This window comes from Zonotrichia albicollis, chromosome 7, assembly GCF_047830755.1.
Source record: "Zonotrichia albicollis isolate bZonAlb1 chromosome 7, bZonAlb1.hap1, whole genome shotgun sequence".
Lineage (NCBI taxonomy): Eukaryota > Metazoa > Chordata > Aves > Passeriformes > Passerellidae > Zonotrichia > Zonotrichia albicollis.
In genome coordinates this window covers 26,990,948-27,018,355 of record NC_133825.1, presented here as the reverse complement: position 1 = coordinate 27,018,355, position 27,408 = coordinate 26,990,948, and the positions used below count along the sequence as shown (strand labels likewise).

Below are 27,408 nucleotides of genomic sequence, written 5' to 3'. Positions count from 1 at the left end.
TTTTGATTGCACCATGTTCATCGAAGGGCCTTAGATCAAACGACAATCAGAGCCTTAACTTTTTAAAAATTTATATATTTTCAAATACTACAGAATAATTTTGTCTCCTTGTTTGGTTTTTCTCAGAAAGTGTCTCTGTGTTTTTCCTTGCTGAGCCAGGATAAACCCTGCGTTGTCTGAGCCTTTCTGTGTGCCTTGTGGAGGCTGGTTAGTTGCTTGGAGTCTTGCATGGAGGTTGCTTACAGGTGTAACTTCAGGTTTTGGGTTTTTTTCCTGTGAGGTTCTTCATCCCATTCACTGGAATCCACTGGAGATTTGTGTTTTCCTGGTGTGGGGAGTGTGAGGTGGGCAGAGAGATGTGCTCACTTCCCTGGCCGGGGACAGAGTCTGGTTCTAAAGCTGAGGCTTGATGCAGGATGCAGGAGTCCTTGCTACCACAGTGCCCCGGTGCCCTGAGGGAGCCTGGGGGCTGGGAGGGAGGGAGATTGCAGGCAGACCACATCCAATAATTAACACCTAACTTTGAGGTCAGTTATTGCTTACTTGCATTTCATTATCGTGGAGTACTCGCAGCACGGGGAGTTTTGGCAGTTATTTGCCAGTTCTTATTAATAAGTAATCACTACTGGGGATTGTGCTGGCTCATTCAGTAGATTTATAGTGCTGCACTGAGGCATGAGGCTGTTTCTTAATATCTGTTCTTTCTTTCTTCCTTCCCTCACCAAACACATAGCCTTTATTTAAACTTATTTTAATGAAGACTCATAGGTAAACTGTGCTCAGGTCTGCTGTTTTGAAAAGCCTGTTAATAGTGGGGAGAATGGATAGTCCTGTAATGAAGTCATTTCACATTAAGCTCAGGGCTGGATGGATGCCAGAAAAATGAATTAGTCACATGTGTGGATGGATTTTGGTTTTTATAGAGAATGGTGGAACCGAGCCAATTCTCAATATTTTTCTGCTAGTTAAAATATTCGGCAAAACCTCTCACGTGCACACACATAATGAATAGCAATGCAAGTGTGTTTCTCCCCATGGGAACCTCTCATGGTTACGAGAAACAGAAAGGTTGAAGGCAGGGAAAATATCTCCTTGAAGCTGGTTCAGCCTTCACACTGCTGTGCTGTTAATAATGTCCCATGGTGGAGATGCTGTGTGCTGGGGGCACGGGGCTGTCCTGAGCTCTGTCACCCTGTGACACTCAGCAGGCCTGCTCACCTTCCTGCTTGCCTCGTGTATCAGAGCTACCAAGGCTTGCTCCCCTCCAGGATCACTGCGCTGTGTCTCCTGAGGTGAGAAACTGAGTGGAACTTGCACACTGAGCTTTCAGAAAATGGTTAATAATGAGAAAAAGCCTGAAAAAACTTCATGCAGATGGCTTATGTTGAAAGCTCAGGTAATTTGTATTCTATAACTTGCTTTTTAAAAAACACACATGTTTGTGTCCACTGCTAAATCTTGATGTTTTGGAATCCAGAAAAGATGGTGTTGAGTCAGATTGAAATCTTTGTAAGGAAAATGGCAGTTAGGATGTTAATCTCCTGAATGAGCTGCTCCTCTTGGATCTTACAAAGCTATCTTCTTTCAGGCAACATACATTGTTCAGGAATGTACATTTAAAGTTAGCACAATAAACTTTGACCTGTCTTTGGCTGTCAAGAACAGCAGAATTCTGACATTTCAGTTCAGTTTTCTGTATTCTTTTAAATTTCTTCTTGAAATTACTCATTCCTAACACAAGGTCAACATACACTTATGAAACTAAAGTCATAGTCTCTACCCACTTAATTTTTAATTAACTTCATCTCAGCCTTTTCATTTTTTGAAGGTGTTATAGAACTAATTTCTGAGGAGCTAAATAGTGAGTGGAAGTTATCATAGGGAAGGTGGGAGGAATTCATGCCCTGAAAGAAGGTCCAAATTGGATAGATTTAGTCCACAGCCATGTTAATTTATAATCACAGAAAACTGATTTTGGTGGGGAGTAAGATATAGGAGCCATTTTATCTTAGTTAATTTACTTGTTCTAAGGCAGGATTAGCTGTATTTGTATTTTGTCTGACATGCATTCATTCAAATGCTTCTTTGAGTGCTCTGAGGTAGTGAAGAATCCAGGCTTCCAGCACAACCATTGCAGCATATTGGTTTCTCATTCTTAATTCCTAAGACAGAAAGGACCTACCTGATGTTGACCTTCTTCTTTCTGCAGGATCACTCCATGGTCTGGATTTGCAAAGAGGTTTGAGACGTTTCCTTGAAAAGTCCTTTAAAATTGTAAAATATGAACAACTTTGGGTCATGCTTGCATCATTAATTCATCGTGACTTGCTTTTGTTCAGGGCTTTTATGAAGAAAGTGTGTTATATTCTTAATGGCAATAATTCAAGAAAAATAATCTGATTGATCAAGAAAAATGTTCCTAGCATAAAAACCACCATCCTGTGCAGTGTGAAAGCAAAGTTAAAGGAAGATTTATTGGTTGTTGTGCAGGTCTGACTTGGAATTGCAGTTTAAGTGCTATCACCATGAAGACAGACAAATGAACACAAACTGGCCAGCTTCAGTCCAGGTCAGCGTTAATGCAACCCCACTTACCATCGAGCGTGGTGACAACAAGACATCTCATAAACCTCTGCACCTAAAGCACGTCTGCCAGCCAGGGAGAAACACCATTCAGATTACAGTCACAGCGTGCTGTTGTGTAAGTACACCCCGCTCAGGGCTGCAGCTGCTCATGCTGACTCTGCTATTTACAGCAGTTTGCAAATGTTGCCTTAGCTGAAAGAGCCTTACTCTCATTTTTTTTCCATGCCTTTTTCTGGTAAGGTTTTTACTTAATGATGTTGACACAGTCAGAGTGCTGATATGGAAATTTTTGCTGCTTAATTGTTGCAGAATGTAGTGGCGTCCTTCCAATGTCTCTGACAAGGTTCATGGTCTAGGGGAGGGAGTTTTATCTCCTGCCTTCTCATGTGTGCCTGTGTAACAAGGGAGCTAAAGTCTGTTGATGTAGAAGTAGATGATTGAGATGATTGCAATGAAGACTGTTGATGGTACTAATTTCATTTACATAGTGTATTAAACTATACAGTCTTTGGTTTGTCATGAAAACATCAACATTGGTGCTGGTGATGAATTTTCAGTACCTTTTCAGATGAAAAACTCATATTCAAAGATGCAATCTAGACCATTCAGCTTTCCCCTTTCTCCTTTTCCATGGGTTAGTTACTCTTGGGAATGAGTACTGTATTTTTAATGCAGACGGTTCTGCAAATCCAGTCAGAGCTTCTGACTGTTCTCTTGTCACTGACAATAAAGCAAGCTGCTAGCTCTCACAAGGTCATGGTGTGAGGCACTTTGACAAGAAGCCATCCACCCATTTTTCTTTACTTCACGTGGATGTTTGCCTGCATAATGTCATTTATCTGGTGGCAAAGAGCAGGGGGTAGCATCCTGTGAATCCACAACGAGCTCTGTGTTGGGTAAGAAGATTCAGCTGATTCCAGGCACATCAGTTGCAAATTGTTTTCACAACTTCCAGCGTAGTCTGAGGGCAGGCAGGTAGGCAAGGCTGTGTCAGACAGTCCAGGGTTTTAAAAATAAACCCTGAAGTCAGAGATTAATATGTCAGCTGAATGTATACTGAATATTCAGGAGGGAGAAAATGCAGAAAAATCCTTGCTTTTTTAAAGCCCTTCTTTACATTAAGTGTGGAGTAAGTGCACAGTGTGCAGAATATCCATAAGGGAGCGTGTGTGCTCAGCAGAGCAGAACCAGCTTTTATGTTTAAGCCTCAGGCTCTCACAGAAACCAAGTGTCCAAGGGAAGAGTGCAGCTCAGTTTGGGAGTGCATTAAACACTCCCAAACGTTTAACCTGTGTGCTGGGTTCCCTTCCTAACAAGAAGTGTTTCCTTGCAGTCGCACTTGTTCGTGTTGCAGTTGGTGCACCGGCCATCGGTCCGCTCCGTACTCCAAGGTCTACTAAAGAAACGCCTCCTCCCAGCAGAGCATTGTATCACCAAGAGTGAGTTTGCCTTCTGTGGGGGGGATGATTTCCCAGAATGTCTATGTTCAGTTGTGATAAGCTATCTCTACGCCAGATTTACTTGTTTGCTGATAACCTTAAGCTGTACTTAAGGAATTTGCAGAACATGGTGTGGATAGATGAATGGCTATTTGGGTGGACGTAACAAAGTTTCAAGGACACAAGCTTAGTTCCTAAAGAGGACTGTCCTATTCCAGAAGAATCTTTCTGGCTTTTCCCCTATATTTGTCTTTGACTCACCAATAAAGAAAGATTAATTCTTTATTTATCTAGGGCTGCTTTCAGTACTTGTATGACACTTAATTTGATTAACAATATAGCTGATATGCATGTATGATGGTTTTTCTGTTCAGGAGAATGTTCTAAATTACTCAGAAGACACCTCTGTGGGCCTGTTGTTCATTCAATTGTCCCTTAGATGTTGAAGTAATTTCTTAAATGTTGAAGAAATTTCAGATTTCTGTCTTAGAACTTGGAATACACTTGTGCTTTCTCACCTTCTTCCTAAACAGTCAAGAGGAACTTCAGCAGCGTAGCAGCTTCCTCTGGCAATGCAACACTAAATGGAGAGGATGGGGTGGAGCAGACTGCTATCAAAGTGTCTCTCAAGTGTCCAATCACATTCCGGCGGATCCAGCTCCCGGCCAGGGGTCACGACTGCAAGCACGTGCAGGTGAGTGGGGGCAGTGCCTGCAGGGTCCCTCAGCCACGTGGTGGTGCAGCACCTTCAGTGTGGGAGCACCTAAGCATGGCATTTGTGTCTGTAAGCCTCAGTAGTTAACTCTATGATGCTTAAGGTAAAGGAGAAAAGCAAGCTGTTTGTTTTAGTTCTCAGTGCCAGGAGGCTTTTTTCATGTCAGTTTTACTTTTGTCTAACTGCTTCATTTAATACAGTATTTTCATTTTGTTTTGTCTGGTTTGTTTTTTTCCTTTTTTGTTTTTTTTTCTGATACCTAGTGCTTTGATCTGGAATCTTACTTGCAACTGAACTGTGAAAGAGGAACTTGGCGGTGTCCAGTATGCAAGTAAGTGCATCCATACTACATAAAATGCAGTTGTACACACTTTGACCAAATTCAGATCATATTTAAGATCTTAAAGGAGAGAAGAAGGAAGTTCTATGAAATAAGGTTATATATATCACATGTACTTAAAAGGCATAAAGTCCAATGAGAATTCCTGCAATATTTTACCACCCTGGATTATTAGAAATTTAAAAAACATGTAACAATATATTTTCTCACCAGATTTCATTACAGATCATCAATGGGTTGTGTAGGGTTCAAAAGAGGATCAGATATTTACATTAATAAGATAGATATCTACAATCCAGAATAAGGCTGATTTTTTTTAAAAAGTAAAAAATTTCCAAGGAGCAAAAGCTGGAGTTGTTGCTTAGAGAAAAAGAGGGATGGATACCTTGGTATAATTTCAAGCTAATATTTTGACCAATGAGTTAGTGTACTGCAGAAAAAATGGAAGAAAAACTTGTAAGTGGTTACAGGTTGTCCATCCTTGTTTAACTGGGCAGAAAACCCAGCAGAATGTCTGCAGGCCAGTTCAGTGTCTGTCACCTCCTGTGCTCCCTGCACAGGTTGGGAGTGGGCTCCAGCCTCAGCAGAGGAGCCAGGGCTCTTCAGCTCCAGCAGCTGTGGCTGTAACAGCTGGCCCTGGCCCTGCACAATCTCCAGTTGGGTCCTTGCTCTGCCAGCCAGTGTCAGGTACAAACAGCAGTGGGGATTGCCCGTTCTGGCTGCTCTGAGGACATGGCAGGCTGGAGATGAGCTCGTTTCCATTACTGTCCACGGCTGATCTGTGCCCTAACACACAAGTGCTTTCTCCAAATTGCCCAAATCTCTTCTGTCTGCTACATTTGGCTAAAAATATCATGAGAGTTGGTTATCTTGCCTTCTTAATTCATGTATCCATGCATCTAGGCTAAATTTTTGTCCTGTGTCTCTGAGCATGAGCACCTGCATTCAGATCTGTCTACATAGCTAAGTCATTTCCAGTTTTGTTTTGTTCTGTCCCCATCTGTGCTACCCATTAAGTAGAGTAGCTGTAACACTTAGTTGCTTTGCAGTAGTACTGTGGACCTCAAAAAAGAGAAAGATCTAATAAAAAAAAATAGTGCTAACTGATGTTCACAGGAGAGATCTGCTATGTTTGAAGATACTTCAAATTTGCATTGTATTTCAGTAACAAAAATTACTTAAAGAATGTGAACAGCTTGTGGACACACACAAGTAGATGTATCCTTATCTATTTGGTTTAAATATCCTGGTAATGTAGATGTAGAACTAAAACTGTTTCCCCAAATCATTCTTTCCCTTGCAATATTCTAACATGAAGTTTTGTTTTGTTTTTTTTTTTTTTTACTTTTTAGTAAAACTGCTCTTTTGGAGGGCTTGGAGGTTGACCAGTATATGTGGGGTATTCTGAACGCCATACAAAAGTAAGTGATCTCCCTGTTGATATCCAAGACTAAGCAACTAGGAGTTATGGCAATGAGTACTGAGATAGTCACACCAAAATAGATCTTGGTGATTGATCTTGAATATTCCATTGCATGGTGTCTTGGGGGAGCAGGTGACAGAGTGAATCAGTTTCCATCTTCTTTGTAGATGTTGTTTGGGTTATTTCCTAATGGCAGCCTCACCAGTGAAGCAGAGGGAAGAGCCAGAATGGAGGATTAAATGCTTTCTTGTATTTACAAGCAGTCCCTCTGATTCAGAGGTGACAAACCACATTGAGATGTTTGGATTTCATTGTGTGGATAAACACAGAAATGTGTTCTCATGGTTGCCTTATTTTAAATTTGCTTTCAGCACACTCTTGAGGAGTAAGAGATCTTAATGTTGTATTACACCAGAGCTTTTCAGAACATTGGTTACCATGCAGATTCTTATGGAAACTTCAGCAGAATTGATTTAAAAATATTCAACTAAATGCTAAATTTTCACATTGTTTTACAGCTCCGAGTTTGAAGAAGTTACCATTGATCCAACTTGCAGTTGGAGGCCGGTCCCTATAAAGTCAGATATTCACATCAAAGATGACCCAGATGGCATTCCCTCAAAAAGATTTAAGACAATGAGTCCAAGCCAGATGATCATGCCAAATGTAATGGAGATGATTGCAGCTTTGGGTCCTGGTCCGTCACCTTACCCATCCCTACCCCCTCCTCCAGGAGGCAACAACTCCACTGAATATGGTAACCAAGGTTAGTGCTATGGCTTTGTGCACCCAGCTGCTCTCTCTGGCCCTCAGGGGTTCAGTCAGCCTTGTGATTCAGGTGTGTCAGTGCATCCTCTCAGAGTGATACATGAGGACAGTAAATGATATGGCTGCAATTCTGAAATTCTGAGTAGGTCTTTTCAGTTAAGGTTCATCTGTTCAATGGAGTGTATATTTTAGTTATATATTATAGTATTAATTATTTTATTTAATATTTAAGTATTTGTGCTTGTCATGTTCATAGTCATGCAGCCCTCCCTGAATCAAGAAACATTGTATATTACCTTCTATATTCATGGCCTGCCATAATAGACATATTTCTGCAATTTTTTTTCTGTGCATTTTCCTTCTGTTCCACTCTCAAGTGAAAACATCTGGTACTGCATAAGTAGAAAACCTGACCCATTAACCCTGCTACTTGGGCCACTAGGTTAACTTGTGGCCAGGTGAGTGACATTCCATAGGCCACCAGAAAAGGGACAACTTGTAAAAAGCTTTTAGCTGCTTTGCAAACACCTTTGCATTAGAAAATTACTTTTGAGCTCCTCGGCCTGTGTGCTACCAGACTGAGGAACAGGGAACTAAATGCAGGCAATGGAGATAGGTTTTCAAATTACTGGTATGTTGTGAATAACTCAATTATAGTGACAATTCTGAAAACATGAAACCAGAGACTGTTTCTTTTGCAAGTAACATTATATGAGTCAGTTCAGCTCTGGGAAAAGACCAACTGTTCACACTATCAGAATCCCCAAATTGATTACAAGGTGATACATGTGCTTTTTGCAGGCGTTGAAGAAAAATATAGATTGCGTGCAAAATACGGTTAATTTGCTCCAGTGACTGCAAAACTGATGACAGATGATAAAACTTACAAGGTTTTCAAACAGATGAATGATTACTATAACAAAGCCAAGAGCACTGAATCACATATTTTCCCCCCATTTAGTAGGAGTGAAGTGCAGTCAGAGCCTGAGAACAGAGCTGTCTATTCCTCACCATATTTCCAGCTCATACTCAGGAGCAGACAGGATAGCCACGTCACATGTGGGGTTTGGGCTTGGTGTGAGCATTGCTGCCTGGACTGTTAGTTTGCTGCCTTCCCCCATGGGTCCTGTAGCAGAGGCAGTGACTGCTCCTTGGAGCCCTGAGTGCCCTGTGGCAGGTGAACCCCACCTGTTTGCCCTGCCGTAGGGATGTCACACAGTGTGCCAGATTATCCCAAATGTCTCACAGGTCTCTCCCTCAGCACGTGGCTCTGCCCTTGCTGCAGAGAGGAGCTTGCTGCTGCATGGCTGTAACCCCTGGGCACAGTGCCTTGTATCTTTATTCTCCATCAATACGTGCACTGAAACTTAGTGATTGCAATTACATAATGTCCTCTGATTAACAGTTCTTCAGAGCAATGTAGTCGTAGTAGTATTACTACTGTGGTTTATGTTTGTTTATTTGGGTTTGACAGGAAGCATACTGAGGTTTAATTTGCAAACATAACAAATATTCAGTGCTACAAGACCACATTCCAGCTGCCTGCTAATTAATTATTCCTGATGCAAGGCAAGACCAGCTATGTTCTGTGAGACTCATCCAGTTTGCAGATTAACAAAATGAGAATTAGTAAGGCTCTGCAGTATTTACATGATAGATCAAAGTCCTGACGTCTTTGAGAAGTACTCTTACATGGCTAATGACTACTATTCCTCCAAGATTAAACTTCTGCTTGTGAAGCTGTGCTAAAGAGCAAATGATGCAACTACTTCAGTTTGTCAAACTCCCTTCTTGAGTTGAATATTTAAAACTGTGGTACTTCTGCTGACAAACTGCAGGCGCTCTGTGCAAGCTCCAAAGCTGTTCTGTTATTTCAGAGCTCAGTATCATCCACTTCAGTTGCTTGTATGAAATAGGTGAATGGTTTTAGTTCACTTTTTCATAGCAAATAAGCCACTAGGGTTGATATCTGAGTTAGAAGTGTTAAGAGAGGAATCTTGACAAAAAATATGAAGAGTAAAATCCTTGTATTGGGATATGTGCTTGCTTTAGAATTCAGGAGATCCCTGGGCTGAGGTGGGCTGGATCCCTATGGACAGTGGTCATACAGTACTTGTCCTGCAGAGCAGCAGGGGACTCCAGGCTTCAAGATGTGTGTGTAAATCCAGTCAGTCAAGTGAATTTTGTAAGTTTTGTGGGAGCCCCAATTAGATAAGAACACCTCTTCTATGCCTTTTATGAAGGGATAGAGTAGAGACTGTTCTATGAACTGGTATTGTGGCATCTTCCAGATTCTCTTCTGTCAATTATTTTCATCAGAAGCTGAAGCAATGCTACAGCCCTACTGAGTGTTGTGAAGCACAGCCATAAATAACACAGGTGTCCTATAAATAATCCTGGACTTGGGCAGTCAGTCTCAGTTACACTGAGATGCTTCCAGATACAAATATCCCATAGAATTTAATATCCTGTTTACTTCTCAGCATGGTTAAGTTTATGTGGTGACTTGGCAATAGTTTTTCAAAATGTCAGCAGTTTTCAATTAGTTCCAACTCATAAATGAATTATTGCAGCAGCCAGTGTTTGGAAGCCAAGTGCCCTGTCCCCACTTGCTCACCACTGGGGGCACAGCTTTGTCAAGTTCAGTGTCACAGCTCCCTGTGCTGTGCAGGGAGGGCACACATCACACAGCTCCTGCAAGATACTCAGAGATCAACCTTGGAAACAAATCACATCTGTTTCTCTTTCAGGCAACAGTTACCAAGGTCATGGCAATTTTGACTTCCCGCATGGGAATCCTGGTGGCACATCTATGAATGACTTCATGCATGGGCCACAGCTGTCACATCCCCCAGACATGCCGAGCAGCATGGCAGCTCTGGACAAACCTCTCAGTCACCCCATGCAGGAATCTGTAAGTAATGGTGCTGGGCACACAGGTTCTCCTTGGTGGGGGTAAGGAGCTCTCATCCAGCCGATGGACTCACCTTAGGAACTGGTTTTACTTTCTGTGGGTTCCTCACTTGGGAAGTTGGTGAAATAGAGTAGTCTTGAGAAATGCCAGAAATGCCAATTTTTAGTTTCTGGCCATTTTGAGTTTTTGGAGAAGCATTTCTGCACTTTTTGACTTGTCATTTAAGCTTGTTTATCTGAAAGAAAGAACCTGGCTCAGTGTGCTTGTATTAATCATTGTGCTTTGCTCTGACACATGAAAAAAAAATGTACTTCATTCTCTAGGCCAGCAGGACTGTGAATATCCATCTCCAAGAGACAGCTTGTTAAAGCAAGATATTGGATGACTTCAGAGCAGGGACAATATCTTCCCTGGCTTTTTGTCTGAGGGCAAAATTTGCATCAAAGCATTTTGTGGGGGAATTCTACTCAAGTAGCATGAAAGGCACTTTTAAACTTTTGGTAATAGGACAAGCTTGCAGATTTCAAGGAGAGACACTGCCACTGGTCTGAAAATATCAATGTTGGAGACTGAAAAGTAGAGGTTCCTCAGGTCTCAGATAGTGAGGCAGAACTGTGTATTGGAAAAGCAGCTTGCTCAAAGCACTGAGTTTTTTGTACTTTCTATATATCTCCAGAAATTTATATATCTTCAGAAAATGCAGTACTGCAGCAACTAGGTGATAGAAAAGCTACCAGCAGCATTTAGCTCTTAGGCATGGTTAGTCATCTATTTTAACTCTGTGTGTGGGGTGTGTATACATCCTTTTATGTTCATTTAAGTTGCAGAGCAGGGGGTTTAAAGTGCACTGTTACTGCACAGGAAGGATGTTTAACTTGACAAGTCATATGTGCCGTGTCTTTAGTGAATCCTAGAAAGTACAATTTCAGAATGTAATGAGGAAATGTGGTAGCAGATGCTCAGCAAAAGCCTACTCAGTCAATGTCTCCTCTAGCTGGCAGTGGGTTTTCCAAGGAGGATGGTGAGAAATAGAAGAGAGTGGAGAAAGAGTTCTTAGTATAGTTTGGAGAGAGTCCAGGTACCAAGATGTCTGCAGAGGAAGAGTCCAGAAACTGTAATGACTTTACCACTTTACAGGCTGATACATGAGGACAAACATGCTGTAGTTTTGCATTGGCAAATACTGCATACACAGCACAGAATGGTCAGAATTCTCTGCACAAGAATCAACCACACATTATCAGAGTACAGTAGTGAGAGGAAATGGGTGAACCAGCCTGAACCACTCACAGCTGCTTTCCCTCAAATCAAAGTCACAAGGAACTATTCTTTGCTTCCCATTATCTGGCACCTGCCTCCTGACTTCATCAGGCATACCTTTGCTGTAGTTGTTGCCCTGGTGAAATTTTTGAAGTGGTAGGATATGAAGTAGTTGAATATAAAAGTGAAGAATTCTGAAAACGGCACTGTTTACATATAGCAGAGGTGAAAGTTCCTCAAGGCTGTGCATGTTCCAGAGCTGTGGGGGTGTATCTAGGCAAATGTTAATGGACTTCCAGTTCTGTGGGCCAATCTGTAGCAAATTTAATACTTGCTTATGATAGCTGGCAATTAAAGTAAACCTTTGCCTCACTTCTCCCTCATCTATCATGCTACTCAAGCAATATCATTTGGGAATAGCAAGCAGTGCTAAACCAGATTCCTACATTATGTCAGTGGCTGGTTTTCTGTAATGAGAATCAGTTTTCAGGTCTTTTAGCAGAGGAGAATTAGATTAACCTTGTCAATGTGGCTGTGCATTTTTCAGTACACATTTGAGGACTCTTAGTGCTCCTGCACAGCCTTTTCAGTGTTATAAAATCTCTGCTTTTCTCTTTCTTTCTTATCCTCTGTTCTTTTCTCTCAAAATGAACTGTTTGTCTGTAGCAGACACTCAAGAAAAGACTTTTAAAATGACTGCTTTTAGAGAAATTACATGCCTTTAACACATGCCTAAATTGTGTAGTTGCATGTCCTTAAAGAAACACTTCATACGAAAACAACTATAAACAAATGGTGTGATTGAACCGAGGTTTTAAGGTATCTCCTGTGCTGTTCTCTGGCTTTGTCTTTCCTTTTACGAAGTTAGCAGCTTTTTGTAGTTTGCACGTTCTATTCACTTTGGCCATTTATAAGGTGAGTTGGGATTGGATGTTCTGTCCTTTTAGACCTGAGGTCTCTCTTACTGGAGCTGAATGCTGCCGAGGAAGTTCCTAGCAGTCCTAGTTTGAAGATTTCTGTGGTGGCCCTTACATAGTTGGTAGGCAGAGAAATTTGATCCCTCCAGACATACTGTGTAGGTCACTCCAGGAAATGCAGATATTTGCCCAGTGTATTTAGGGCTAGGTAACCAGGGATGGATCAGTCAGAATTTCCTTCCCTTAACACTGCTGTTCCACTCCTATAGAAGAGGAAAAAAACCAGGATCTGAAACATGAACAGAATACCTCTTCCCCAGCACAGTGTTGTGAAAGCTGTGGAACAGATACCACATTGCAGCAGTGCAAGATGGCTGCAGAACAGCTGCCACAATCATGGCAGCTCCTGTTTGTTTTCAGAAATTGTAACCACATTTTAGACAACAGGGAATTCAGTTAGGTCTAGTTTAGTGTTTCTTGCAGACAGTGTAAGGAGGGACTGAGCAATGGATGATGACACCATAGGTTCATACACTCAGGGAGGTGATATGAGCTGGTGCTACTGTAAAAAGTCATTGCCCTTGTTTCTATTTTCACTTTTCCTCCCTCTCAGCAAAAGTGTTACTTGAAGCCATGAAGTGATCTGGACCCAGGTACTGATGTGACTGGAAACTAATTCAGGGGCAGGGTGGGGAAATTCAGTGCATGTCTACAAGGTTTCACCTTGCAGACATGGCAAACAGGTGGATGGGAAAAGTGGCCAAGAACATCAGCAGGGTAGGCAGGATGGCATCTTTTAACAGTTTTGGTAGCTAACACAGCAGAAGAGTTGGTAAAACTGTGCCCCTGGTCATGGAGAGAGATATAAACCATTGACTTAACCTGGTGATATTTTCTCCACTAATAATTTTCTTCAGAGACAGAAAGAATATTGCTGTGCAGTGGCAGGCCCTGTTGCTCCACAGCTGTACATCTTAGCACTCCTAGAGGTCACTGTTGGGCTGTAGAGCTGTGCTGCTCTGTGCTGTTAAGCTGAAGATGTAGTTGTCTGCTCAAAGCTTTTCTTTCATAGACTGTAAATACTTTGAGTGCCGAAGCTTCTGCTGCTAAAAACAGCTCTGGAATTATCTTATTGTGCAAGCAAAGGCAACTTTGTTAGACTCTGCATTCATAGTGAGGGTCAGTGCTTTCAGAATAAAATGATGGGAGTTGCAGGTGCAAGCTAAACATACCCAAAGTGTGCTGCTTACAATGTGTTTGCACCATAGCAAAATTATAATCAGTTAGCTGAATGCAAATAGAAAATGTTCCCATCCTGAGCATTTTGCTTTCTCTGAGGGGCTGGTGGAGTAGTGGCCTAAGTTGGATGGATTTGGAATCTGCAATGGCTCTTCAAAGACTATGATTGCCCTCAGTCTTACAATAAACAATTAGTCCCTATACACCCATTGTCTAAAGACCCAAGTGACTGTGTTATCAGCTAAATAGGTATTTAAATCCTTGCATGTATAAACACAATGTAGTATTTCTGACCTGCTTATTTGTACAACTCTCATATGGACAGAAAGCCAAATATCATGGAAGTAGAACCATTTCCACAAACCTTTGTAATACCAAAGTATTGAAAAGTACCTCCATGCAGCTGAGTGTGACTGTCCCAATGGATCAGTATTCAAGTTTCAGTTTTCCTAAGAGTGGTGAAAAGTATTTTTTAAAATATTTGTTTCTCTAATTTTTATGGGAATATTTAATTAAGTTTTCTAATAACCTCCCTTTTGCTTTCTGAAGCTGAAGGCTGAAGTTGAGATAACTTTGCAGTTTATGTGATATGAAAGGGTGAATACTGACATAGCATTTTGCTGGTTTCTGTTGGCTTGGCTGGATGAATTTCATGCTGTTGTTGTATGTATTTGTTCCTTTATTTCAGCTTCACTTTGTCCAATACGTAGCATTCCTCAAAAAATGTTTGCATTTTTTGTTTCTCCATATGCCCAATTAACATGAGATACCTGATTCTGAAGCAGACACTTCTTTCTCATGGCACCAAGGTCAAGCCCCAGAGATTCCACTAGCATTAAATGTGACATGCAGCAGAAGGAAGAATTGGACTTGTGCATTTTTACTGCTTCTCTGTCATGTGAGAAAGACTTTTCCCTCATTCAGTAATAGGGTTAGGAAGACACATGTGGATTGGTAGCTTATTCCCCACAGAAAACATAAAAAACACTAAGCTCTTGCTAGACAATTCATCCACAGCACGAATACAGAGCAGAGTGTGATTGTTGGCTTCGTTGAAGCTAAGGCCGTGTACTTTGCAGTCAGCAGGCGTGCAGCCACCCACAGCACTCGGCTCATGGTGGGGAATGTGCTTCCTGAGTGCCTTGGTTCTGTCAGCCATCAGAACCCAGCAATGGCAGCAAGGAAAGCCTTCAGCCTTTAACAGGGGTTAACAGGGCATTCTGAGAAGAAAAGGAGGGAAGGAGTGGGGAAGAGCTGGTGTTTGCAAGATATTTGTAAAGAGCTGAGACAGGAATAGGCTGCAGTGTCAGGAAGCTACCGAACAGGGGAGCTGAGCAGAAGTGATGCATTTTCTCAGGTAATGAGTTTCCTGGCATAGGGATCATTCAACAAATTCTCTGTTCATTCATAACATTTTTTAGGGCAAAAGCATCTGCCTTGCTAATGCTGAGCAGCGCCCATAAGCCCCCTTCCCTTCTCTTTGTGGTGCATTGTTTTGCATCTTCATATACAGTTTTCCACATTTCAAGGAAGCAAACCAACAGCTCAAGTTCAATGTGGTTTTTCCCCTTGCAGAAAACCTTCAAAAAGCTGAAACATTTCCTCCAGCTTTGGGATATGGAGTTTCCTTTTCCAGTGGCGCTTTTTTCTTTTTGTTGTTGTTGTTGTTTGTTGATTGGTTTTCTGGGGTTTTTTGTTGTGTGTGTCATTTTTTAATTTATTTCATTTTATAACATGCAGTTACAGAGTCAGGCACCGCGAGCACTGTACCTTGTGGCCTCACTTTCTTTTCCTGCTTTTTTCCTCCTCCGCAGATCCCTCATCCCGGCAGCACTGATCAGTCCCATACTTCCATGCAGCAAGGTTTGCACGTCCCTCACCCCAGCAGCCAGTCAGGGCAGCCATTACATCACAGCGGGCCTCCTACCCAGCAGTCCCGGCAGCCACCCCCGGCCGCTTCTAGCAACCATCCACACAGTGACCTGACCTTTAACCCCTCCTCAGCCTTAGAGGGTCAGGCTGGTGGACAGGGAGCACCCGACATGCCGGAGCCCTCGCTGGATGTAAGTCTGTGTCATACTCTCATCTGCCTGCCATAGCGTGTGCTTCCATCGCGCGGGAGGGTGGGGAGGGCAGGGGCCGGGGCCGCTTCCACAGCACATGCCATCCCTCATGCTTTGGTACATGGGCACCAGTGCTGCAGCCAAGGTGACAGGGCACTCCTGACCTGCTGGGAGAACGGATGGCTCTGTTGGAGCAGCTGTGTGGTGTGTGAGCCATGAGCCTCTTCCTGGCACGGAGGCAGGCGCTTCTTTAGGCAGCACCTCGGGCACCAGGCCGGGAGCCATCTCCTCCTTTCCCACCTCAGCGCTGGTTGGACTGTGCTCTCCTGGACCCTGAAGCTGTTGCAGTGCCTGGACAGGAGGAGGGCCACAGCTGTGTGAGGTTCTGGCCGTGGCATTGCTGTGCCACGTGAGCTCTGTGCTGAGCCCTGCAGCATGTCCTGGCCAGCAGGAGTGGGGTCTGTGTTGGCCCACCCTGTGACACAGTCCCTGCTCCCTGCAGCCAGAAACCATCTGTGCCCTTCCAAACCCACTCTTGTGGGTGGCTCAGCAGCATAAGTTCCTCTTCCCAGTACACCACACAGGGACATAAACAACATGGACATTTTCTGCCTCCTTAGCCACCATGGGAGGCAGCTCACAACTAACTGAGGTCTAGTTTAAGGCCAAAAGTAGTCTTCCATCTCTTAACATCGATTCAGTGGAGTTGTAAGTGACTTACTTGAGGTATATCTCTCTGGTTAGCCATCTACCTCCCAAAATATAAATCCTCAGCATTAGGATTGGATTTCTGTTTGAGTCATGCATTCCTGTATGTGTATCTTCTGTCTGTTCCAAAGTCTGCTGCTGCACAGTTAATTTCCTTAGAGATGTGTTTGCTTCTGTGCCTTGGATTTATATCTGTATTTGCTGTTGCTGTATACTTGCATCTCCCCTGTCACACAGGAGCACTGGGCTGGCAGGTAGCCTCACAGGGGAGGGAAGGGGCTAGGGGACAGATAGAGGCTTCAGGGTGCTGCAGGAACAGTGATCAGTGAGGCAAATTCTGCTATTTCACACAATATAGTTGTGTGCACATCCTTTGGGAACAATAGTTCATGTGGCAATTCAAGTTCTGAACCCTTAAGGATCCTGTCTGAGCAATACTGAAAGGTGAAATAAAAATGTCTCTTTTTTTTCTTCTAATATTTAAGAAACATACAGTATTTTGTTATGGGTCAGGCACCCATTCCTTGGTGAGAAGCAAAGTACAAAAATCTGTACACTTATACAGTACTGTGGTTATCACTGATGAAGGATTGCTGGTTTCTTAACAGGAGGCAAGTGCTGTACAGTGTGGGAAGTAAACTTACTTGAAATACCTGTGATCCTGATCAGATGGATTATTTTAATGGGTCTCTTGTGGCTGAATAAAGTCCCATGCAGCAAAGCAAACAGGGCACTGTACTGTGGGCAACTTGACCCACTCCCTCCTGGCACAGTCACAGTCATTCTGCAGGAATTCAGTGAGATGCAGTCTGAGGTTTAACCTGGGTTAAAGAATCCACCTCCTATGGATGCAGGCACAGACAGGGGAGATCTGCACGGGTACTTCAGACAGCAGAGGCTCAAGGCTGAAATCATTGGTTAGACCTCTCCATTTGCACTTCAGGAGCACAGGGTACATGTCTCCAAACTCTGCCCTAAATCTGGCACATTCCTGTAGCTTCTGTCCCCATCACCCCCTCACAGGCCCTGGCACTCCTCTCTCTTCTGTCCCTGCTCCAGCACAGCACTCTCAGTTCCCAGCGAGTCCTTCCTGAGGTCTCTGGGTTTCCCACCAGTGGGGCAGGAGGCCAGCTCTGCTGCCTGACCCCTCTGGCCGAGGGAAGCTGAGCTCACCTTCACAACTCAGAAGACTTCAACTTCACATACTGAGCTTATTACTTAAAATTTCCACTCTTCTTAAACTTTTTTAAAAATCCCCGACATACAAGAATGAGTCTCATAGATGATTCAAATTTTTAAGAACAAGTTGTAAAATTGTAGGACAGATTTAATAACTTTTTTATTTCTCCACACTTGGTGAGGCTGCTGTTTTCTTTTGGACTTTTTTTTTCTTTTTGGATTTTTTTACAATATACTCATAAAAAATTCTAATAGGAGGTGAAGTACATTTAAAAGTCTCACATCTCAATACAATGACAATAGCATTTTTGCCATGAGTAAAATGAGGTGGTAGCTTAAGAAGAAGATTTCTTTTGGGAGATTCTGTTTATGTAAACTTGACATTGTGTTTTTTCTAAATGCTTAGAAAGCAGTAAACTTTTTTTGGCATTTCATGTTTAGCTTATTGAAAAATTTGTTTATCCATATAATATTAGAAGATGAAGTTTCATTTGCACAAGAGTAATAGAAGCATGTAAATACAGTATTTATTTGTTAAATTGAAGTGGTCAAGCTTTTGGTTTTATAATATTTGAAAACATTGAACAACTTAAAATTAATTTCATGTACCTACTATTAAGTTTGTTAAAACAGTCCATATATTTCTGTATTTAAAACAATGCAGAACATAAAAGGGCTTTATTACAAACTGTTCCCTGCAATTTTTTATATATGACACTTTTATATTTGCCTAGGAAAGGGCAAGATGCATTACAGAGCAGAAAACATTGCCTAATGCACAACCCAGGAGTTACAATGTACTTGTCATCTGTCAGATCAAAAAGAATGTGTTGTGATGGTTTATTTCCATTTTCATGGAAATACAAATTGAAGTCCCATAGCTATTCATTTTGATACTTTAAAGCACTGTGCAGATTAGGTCATCTTCTGTTGGATGGAGTGTTACACCTGTGACCCTTTAAAATGTCTGGAATTGCATGTAATGCTGTAGTGAAGTAAGTACTTCCAACCACTGTAAATTCCTGCCACAGAAAGGAGAAGGACTGGCCCAGCTGCCCTGCCACTCCTCTCTCCATTCTCCTCCTTAATTGTTTTTTTTTTCCACTTTTCCTGACTTGCTGGTTGCTTTAACACCCTGGGTGAGTTCCTTGCTCCAGGTCACTGCCCCAGAGCTTAGATCAGTGCACTGAGGAGTTACTGGGGTGAGGAAAGGACAGGGCTGCCTCCTTCTGTAGAGTTGCAGGCTTTGAGTGGCCATCAAACTGATGTGTGAGGGCCAGACCAGCCTTTGCCCATCTACCTTGAAGCTCAGATGTGGATTACTCCAAGTGCTTGTTTCAAACGTTTACGCAGCGTTTTATAGGAAACATCCATAATGAGCATTTGTCCAGAAGGTTCTGTCGGCATCGTGAGCCAGGAAATATGATGGGGAGGTGGATTGAGAAACCCTAACTGAGATGATAATGTAATTCACAGGTGAAAACTGAGTCACAGAGACTTTCACAAGCAATTGGATACTGCATCATCTGAGGGTGTTAGGCTTGTGACACTGCCTTCTGTTTTATTTGGCTATATTGTTATGAAAATCAGATTCCAGGAATGTGTGGTGTTTAATCCCTTTCTTTTCTCAGTTGTGTTTCTGTTATCTGTAATTTTTATTTTATCTTTGTATTTTATAGCTGCTTCCAGAACTCACAAATCCAGATGAGCTGCTTTCATACCTGGATCCTCCTGATTTGCCAAGCAATAGCAATGATGACCTTCTGTCTCTCTTTGAGAACAACTGAAACCATGTGTATTCTCCTATCCTTTTCACTTGTTCACACGTGTGTGGCTGCACAGCGAGGAATCTTAACACTCCTTTTCCACAAGAGAAGAAAAAACCTCACAACTCGATCCAATGGTGCACTCCCCGCTTTCTTCATCTCAGAACTGCTTTTGTTAGCTTCAAAGACTGCGAAAGTGACGGGAGAAAATAATACAAAAGTTAAATAAATGCAGCAATCTCCGAGTCTGCCATGCTACATGTGACAAAGAAGCATAGACAGTTGTGCAGCTATTGGAAACCCCATTTGGTGTTCATCCTCTAGAGAGAGAGTTCTGTGATAAACATAGTGTGAAGTATCTTGGCAAAACCGGATCTTGGCAAGGGAAGAAAAATCAACAGAATGGAACTGTCTTTAATTGACCCGTCTCAGAGTGTCTTTACAATGCTTGTTCTTCCATTTTTTTGAAACTGTATCTCCCTCTACCCCACCTCTCCTCTACCCCCCCTCCAGCCATGGGTTTGCGTTGGAATAATTGTCCTGGCCACACACAAAATGAAAAAAAAAACACCTACAAAGCTCAAAAAAGCACAAATCCTACAGTCAAGTGGCAGAGTTAGGGAAGACACACAGGCCTGTCAGAGGGAGCCAGCAGTGTAGCTAATGCCACTTCAGTAATAATGTCTTGGCACCCTGAGCTCTGCAGGCCGCAGCCGTGGGTGTCGGGATTTCTGCACGTGCAGGGATCTTTACCATCTCTTTGCAGAGGATTCCTCTGGCCCAGCACACAGATTGGAAGCACCCAGGAAAATTTTTTTTTAAGTTTGCAATGTTTAGGGATTTTCGTGATTTGGTTTCAGATCAGTACCGTTTCTGACTGCGTTAACATCCAGCTGTAGAGATTGCTGTCATAGATCTTTTTGCCATGTATGCCATACATAATTGGCATATGGAAAAGAGAGGGAGGGGGGATGCAAACCAAACTGTTCCTGATTATTACCTACAGCCTTCGGTGCCCCAAGAGTTTGTGTCACTGTCTGTACTGCACAATGCATAGTAAGACAAGCTGGGTTGAAGGCAGCGAGGAAATCATTGCAGGATGGAGGGAGAGTAACATCATTTTCTGCATAATTATTTTTAATAATCAGCTTGAGAAGGGGCATTGACATTGGACAGACGTCTTACAGCTTCATTTTAGTTTTGCTTTGCATTCTGTTTTCATGACTGTTACAGATACTTCCGCCTTTTCCTTTTCTTCTCCTTCAGTTTCTTTTTGTTAACTTTGGCTGCTGGGATGCGCTCTTTCTTCTGAAGGACCGAGTGTGTGGAGAATAAGTACCTGTCAGTAGATTGCTACTGCCCTCAAGAGACCCTGCTGCCACAATTACTGCCTTGCCCCTGTGATCTTTGCTTCTCGTGTGGTTGCTGCTCCTGCATGAGCTTCCTATTGCTTCTGTGCCCATTTCTGTGCTCTTTGTCTCTCTCTCTCTCTCTTATAAATGATGTACAGTAGCTGTGTAAGAAGTGCATGTGTGCCAACTTTGCCCTCGTGGTGCAACATTTCAGCTTTTCCCCACTGTACAGTTACTGGTTTTGTTTCTTTTGATACTAAAGCATATTTGACCCTACTCCTTTTCCTCTTCCCAAATCCAATCAAACACCCTTCATTTGCTCGCCACAATGCATTTTAAACTGAAGTGCCAGGCAAAATTTTGTTTGTTCCTGTCAGTTTGACTAGCTAGCTTCCTAGCCCTCTGTGTTTAGTTTGCAATGCTGTAAATGGCATGCTCTTGCTTACGACTCTGGATTTGCTTTCCTCACCAAAGTCATATTTGTAAATTCTCTGCATTTTTTGTTTTCTTTTGCTCTGTTTGTTAACATTTCCCACTACTGCTGTACATGCGTTGTGGTATATATATGCTAGTCAGCAGCACCTTGCTGTAGATATTAAAGGAAATGGCGGTTTAGTTCTTTTATTTTCCAGTAGGAGTATTGAATCTGTCAAACGTATTATGTAGAAATGGTCCCACACTTATATTTTTCCTCTTTCAAGTTTTTTTAAGAAAGGCGCTGTTCATTATGCAAAATCAATTATTTTAAGAATTGCTATTGTAAATATCTTTGTGAATATTTTAGTATCGTCTTTGATAATATTCAACATTTTCATGATCTGGTTATACTTTTGCTGGTGTTTTTAAATACCTTGTCTGAAGAAAAATATGGGTCCTTTTTTAAAAAAGAAAATTGAGGGTTCTTTAACAGAATAAGGGAGTTGGGTTTTGGGTTTTTTTCCCCCCTATTTTCTTTTGGTAAGTTAGCCCAAATTTCATATCCATTTATGTGATGAATGAATTGATACATCAGGCAGTACCTGGATAATCAGGGCCCAGCTCTGTCATGGAAACATAATTGTGTTTGCCTAGGGAAAAAGTAACCCCAACTGATCAACTAGTGTTCATTGACTGTGGGTGATCGTGAGCTGGTAATGGCAGAGTTTGTTCATTTGCCCAAATGAGCAGAACACGTAGGACCAGCTGTCTGACCAGGTAAAGATCTTGCACTAAGGCAAGCAGCAAATCTGTATGGTACCGTATTTATATCGCTGTACTGGTGCTCCAGTCTCTGAAACTGGGGCAAAGACACTTAGGGATGTTGGTGGGTGGGGGAGGGAAACAGTATAGTATATTTTATTCTGCTTAGAAATGTCTTTTTTCTTATGTAGGCTTGACAACCTGTAGAGGATCTGTGCAGAATATTAAAGATACCTTGGTGTAATACATGGTAATATGGTTGTGGTGTGGTGCTGCTATCACACAATTCCTAGGAAAGACCATTGTTCAGTTACTGATACAGATGTGTTGTGTAGCCATTTTCTTGTAGTAGTTTCCCCCTGGTTTTTTGCTGCATTTTTTATATAGGTCTGGAAGTCATGTGCAGAGGTGGCTAATGATAAACTGACTTTATGCCATTAGAGTTAGTTTTTTTCTATTTGGGGGGTAAGTTCCTTAAGCCATAGGTTTGGGAATAAAGAAGATTTCTCACTATTAGTTGGAACTGGTTGCTCTGATTTTTTTAATTGATTCTATTTCATGTTTCATTCTCCACTGATTCCTGAGCAGCTAAGTTAGTCACCTAAAATGAATTTTCTCTTAAATACAATATTAGTATTTTAAGCCAGGTATGTTAAGGATTGACCTTTTGCTAACTGCTAGTATTTAAAATGTATCATTTAAAAGTACCTGTTGGAAAGCATAAAGGGAAAAAAAAGCCCCATAGATATTAGCAATATGTTTGAAGCAGTGTTGGCATCTGCTTTGTACAGTAGTAGATAATTAAAGCGGACAGTTGACATCTTTAAACTTACAGAAATGTTTGGTTTCTAAGCAGAACTTAAAAAAGAAAGTACAATTTTTACCCATCACCCAAACGTTGGACATTTGAGACAGTTTTAAAATTTATCTGTCACCTAAAATCAGGTACTGTATAGTGAAGTCACTATGAAAAAGCTTCTGAAAATTTAGTTATTTTTTTATCTGTTCACTGCCGTAATAAAGTTTAGAGAAAAAAAACCCTAGCAAATAGGGTAATCACAGTAATTTCTTTTAAAGTTTAATTATTATATGAGATTCCAGTAGTATTTTTCTTCTTTTTTTTTTTTTTGTTGGTTTACCTTTTAATTGTTTCCCTATGGAAGTTCATCTGGGAAAGAACCCACAGAGATCTACAGTTCTGCTGCCAAGACATTATTATAGGACTGACAGTACACGCCAGTGTCTGCAGCGGAGACTCAAGGGACAGCTGTACATATGTAAATGACAAATAGAGACATGTTAACAGAAATGCATTCATTTTCCTTGGAATGTGCATTGTTTTTATTTCGCAGGAAAAAAAAGCTTGAAGCTCCATCTTATGTGGAAAATGAATCCTGTTTGTTAGCGTTTGTGGAGTCTCAGCATTTGTTCCACTTTCACTTCTGTAATATACTCTGATCCTTTGTTTTGTTTTGTTTTATCTACATGTAATATTTAGCTTACGTGTACTAGTCTATCACCTGTGTATTTTTAGGGTGCTACAGAAATAATGAAGAAAAATACGGGGATTAAAAAAAAAAAGAAAAAAAATTGTAACCAAATTCATACTTTGTACAATTTTTGATATCACGATCAGAGGAGAATTAAAAAAAAAAAGTACAATCTGAGGTAACATGCAAAAATGGCCATTGTCTTTGTTTGTACATTGTATGTACAGTACAATGCAATCATTTCATACTTTAAACTGGTCAGAAAAAATAATTGTGATTTTTAGTCTTGCAAAACTGTATGTAGTTAGATGATGTGACAACCTAATATTTATCTAATAAATATGTATTCAGATGAAACCTGTATATTAGGTGTTCATGTGGTTATTTTGTATTTAAAGATCAAATTATTTGACTATTGCTAGACATTTATATACTCTGTTGTAACACTGAAGTATTCTCATTTGCTCATGTTAAATTTTTTTTCCTAAATAAATTTGCAAAATTAAGGTCTGACTAATTGGCAGCTGCTTTGTAAATTTTGAGTTTCATTTTGAAACCATGAACTTCCCCTTTGCTCTGCCTGGTTTGAGTTAATGTGGAAGTCAGTTGCATGAGGTGTACCTTTTATCTGAGCAGGACTTGGTGCAGGAAGGGAAAGGTGGGAACCACCCTGGAGACCGAAGATAAAAGATTATGAATGCAAATAAGGGATCACACAGAAAAAAGTCCCTGCCAAGCAAGGCATTGGTAACTTGTTCTTCAGTATGCAGGGCACTGCCTCTCTCTCTCAGACAAGTAATAATTACTTTGAAATTAAATCTTTATGTGATATGAATAAGAGGAAAAGATGTCTTCTCTCTGGAATTGGCACATGTGGAGATATTAAACAACTAGCACCTTTGTTTTAACTTCTTCCAAATTTGATAGTTTTCTTTCAATTGGAACCTGTTACTAAAGTGAAATTAGACAATTTTTTTTCTTAATGCATCTCCATCCTAAAGTTGAAGCATTTGGTTTCCAAATGCAATCTTTGAGTTACAAATCTGCTCAATTTACTTACCTGTCCAGCTGTAAGCAGCCTGAATGGTGACACAAGGAGTACTCACAGGATAGCAGAAACACACACAGGTCCTGTCCTGGTGGAGTTCTGCACTGAATGGAGCCACAGCCATCACTCACTGCATCTGAGAACTTGGGTTAACAATCTACTGAGTATCTCTGGATTAGCAGATGGCATTTCTGAAGGCGTTTAGGCAGAACCTACCTTTGAAATACATTCAAATGCCTGGGAACAAACAACCATTTCACAATAGGAGTATCTATCTATGCAAGCACTTATAGCAATTATTCCCCACCTCCACAAGGGCACTAGTCTTTGTTGATTGGGATACACACAAATATGTGTATATGTGTGTATATATATGTATGTATGTGTAAATCTAGACTAGAGACTTATTTTCTCAAAATTGGGAAAAATAATTTGTTTCTGACTCTGAATTTCTGCCTTCCTGGGTGGCACTACCCATTCCAGTAGAGTTTTTTAGGATAACATAATAGAATGGAGTTACTGTGTACACTGCAGTGAATCAAAAAGTATTTATCCATTTCAGCCCATAATTAATAACTGTTTTGGTTTTGGTATTCTGTTTTCCTGGAGGCTCCCCAGAAGTGTCAACAAGTCGTTGTGCAAACTGACTTTGGTACTGTACAGCTGGAGGAAAGCTCGTGATGTCCCTAAGCACTGTACATTTTTCAAGCTTACTTTGAAGTCTGCAGAGGCTGCAACAATCCTGAAAGTGGAATTTCTCCCAGCTGTCACCTGAGGACCCCAGGCTAGGTAAGATGTGTGTATACAGTTGATGCTGGTGTCTCCTGTCCCATGTCCTGGTGGTGTGTTCTGTGTGTCGTGCGCTCTGCTTCCAGAGAGCCACCTACACAAGTATCTGTCTGTGACTTCTGTGTTAATCCACATGCTGATCTATTGTTGAACAACTTCAGAACAAGCTTATTTCCCTGCATTTCTTCTCTTCCTCATCAGTATGGATCTCTGATTCATGTTATTTTGTTATGCATATTGTATTCTGTTGCCATGCACTTGATCTTGCTTTTTACAGGAGTAACACACTGGAAACAATTAGGAACATGGAAGGGGGACAGACCCCTTGTCTCTTTTCTGCTTGGACATTGGGGATGGGAGTCCTGTGCATGGAGCTGTTTGCTTTCATTTAAAGTAACCTAGTCAGCATATAAAACAGCTGTACAACTCTCACCTGATATTCTATACATAATTCTTTAATTTGTTATCCTCTGTTTCCCTTTAAAATTAAAGCATGTGGTTTTTACATTTGTGTACCTAATCTTATATTTGTATGTGTAATTATCCAGAATTGACTTCTATCTCCTTAAATTTCACATCTGTACAAATCTTCCTGCATCATGAACTTCCAGTCATGAACCTTTCTTTTTTACATTTTTAATTATTACCAATGTGTCATCTCATTACAGTTTTCCATTTTGTGTCACCAAAATGCTATTGACTCTTAAGTAGGATGTTGCTCCTAACGTCTGTCATTGCATCAATGCACTACTCATATTTGTTATGTGTAAAAAGAGCACGAGATTTTTCTTGTCTCACGCAGACCACTGAAAGTTTCTGCTGAGATATCTTCAGTCTGCAGAATTTTCCAGGGGAATACAAAAGTGGCCCCCAAGGAACCTGATAAATGATGCAATTTTGTTTGTAAAGCAAGCAGCCAGCAATTGGGTCACAGCTCCTGCAGGCATTAGCACACGGTGTGGCACACCTGGGCTGCCAGGCTGGTTTGCTACATAGTTCATCTGCATTTCCAGGTACTCCTTGCCTAGACCATAACTGCTTTCCTACTATTTAAGTACAGCCTTCTGTTAAAACCCTTCCCTTTCGTGGACTAGATGGGATAAGGCTCTTTCCCCTGTCTGTTGAATATGTCTGCTTGGTTTGTCCAGTATCTTTCCAAATACTGAACTCATATTCTTTTTGATAGATCCAGTCACACACAGCAAAGTTAATGCTAGTATTTGCCACTCCTAAATACACTGGCTTCTCTGCACCTTTTTGGGACTATTAGACATCCTAAGAGTTAGATTTAGGATTATCAGTTATGGTTTTCCCCTAGGTCAGAGTTATTTTTAATTGAATTTTAGTTTAGACTTTCTAGTTTGTCCATAGCTGTTTCATGATGCTGGTTGTTTTAGATTTTGCTAAAAATATTCTGGCACATTTAATTTATCACATTGGTCTCATATGAAGACATTGATTATTGTGAACACAGAGACAGGTTGCTAATTTTAAGAAATTTCAACTAGTTAAACACTAGAAAAAGAGAAATAAATTTTTTTTTTTTTTTTGGTTCACAAAAACAATTTAAATTTCCTATATTTATTTAACAAATGTTGGAGTTGAAGTCTGAGTATGTTTTTAATGCATATTTAAATTTATTCAATTTTTTTTATATTTCAGAATTATAATCAGTGCTCCCTTTCTTTCTTTCTGTGTTTCTCAGAATGTATGCTTTCAAGAGATGGAAAATCAGTGAATTTTACCCATTAACACATCTGGTGAGCTTCCTAGTTAGTGACTGGCTGTAACAGCCAGTTCATAAAGTCATTGAGAATACACTCCTTCACAATAACTCCCAGCAGTTTTCCTCCAAGTTATGAATGATGGTCCCTCTGGGAAGAAGCATGGCTTCCATAAGGCCACTATCAAACTGATGGCAAAACGTGCAGAAGTGCCACTGAGTCAGAGAAGAGAATTTCTTACCCTTAGCTTCAGAATAATTCAACAAACACTTCATTATCCAGAGGTGATGTTCTTGAACTGTAAATGTGACACATGCTAATTTGCATATGACAACTTGAGAGCTCAGCTGGTGGCACATTGTGTATTCAGGTGATGGCCACATGCAGTTATGTCATACAAGGACGTCATCAGGTTCCATGCTAACTCAGGTAGTGCTGCTGGTACATGCTGAAAGGAAGCAAAGCTTTCAGTAGGGAAATGGCAAAAAAGCAGAGAGCAATCTCAGATC

At 41.2% G+C, this 27,408-nt stretch overlaps 1 protein-coding gene across 13 annotated transcripts in view; it reads left to right on the top strand.

The window, feature by feature from the left end:
* Nucleotides 1-19,949, top strand: part of ZMIZ1 (zinc finger MIZ-type containing 1) — a 332,546-nt gene extending 312,597 nt beyond the window's left edge. For 12 of the 13 annotated variants that reach the window (XM_074544741.1, XM_074544742.1, XM_026799541.2 and 9 more), the window contains 9 exons: nucleotides 2,491-2,701; nucleotides 3,920-4,025; nucleotides 4,559-4,719; nucleotides 5,004-5,071; nucleotides 6,433-6,501; nucleotides 7,022-7,269; nucleotides 10,022-10,185; nucleotides 15,416-15,664; nucleotides 19,231-19,949. In XM_074544741.1, coding sequence (XP_074400842.1) covers nucleotides 2,491-2,701; nucleotides 3,920-4,025; nucleotides 4,559-4,719; nucleotides 5,004-5,071; nucleotides 6,433-6,501; nucleotides 7,022-7,269; nucleotides 10,022-10,185; nucleotides 15,416-15,664; nucleotides 19,231-19,338 — 1,384 coding nt within the window. In that variant the 3' untranslated portion in view covers nucleotides 19,339-19,949. The remainder of the gene's footprint in view (nucleotides 1-2,490; nucleotides 2,702-3,919; nucleotides 4,026-4,558; nucleotides 4,720-5,003; nucleotides 5,072-6,432; nucleotides 6,502-7,021; nucleotides 7,270-10,021; nucleotides 10,186-15,415; nucleotides 15,665-19,230) is intronic. The other variant, XM_026799542.2, reaches the window with a different exon arrangement.
* Nucleotides 19,950-27,408: the final 7,459 nt, after the last annotated feature.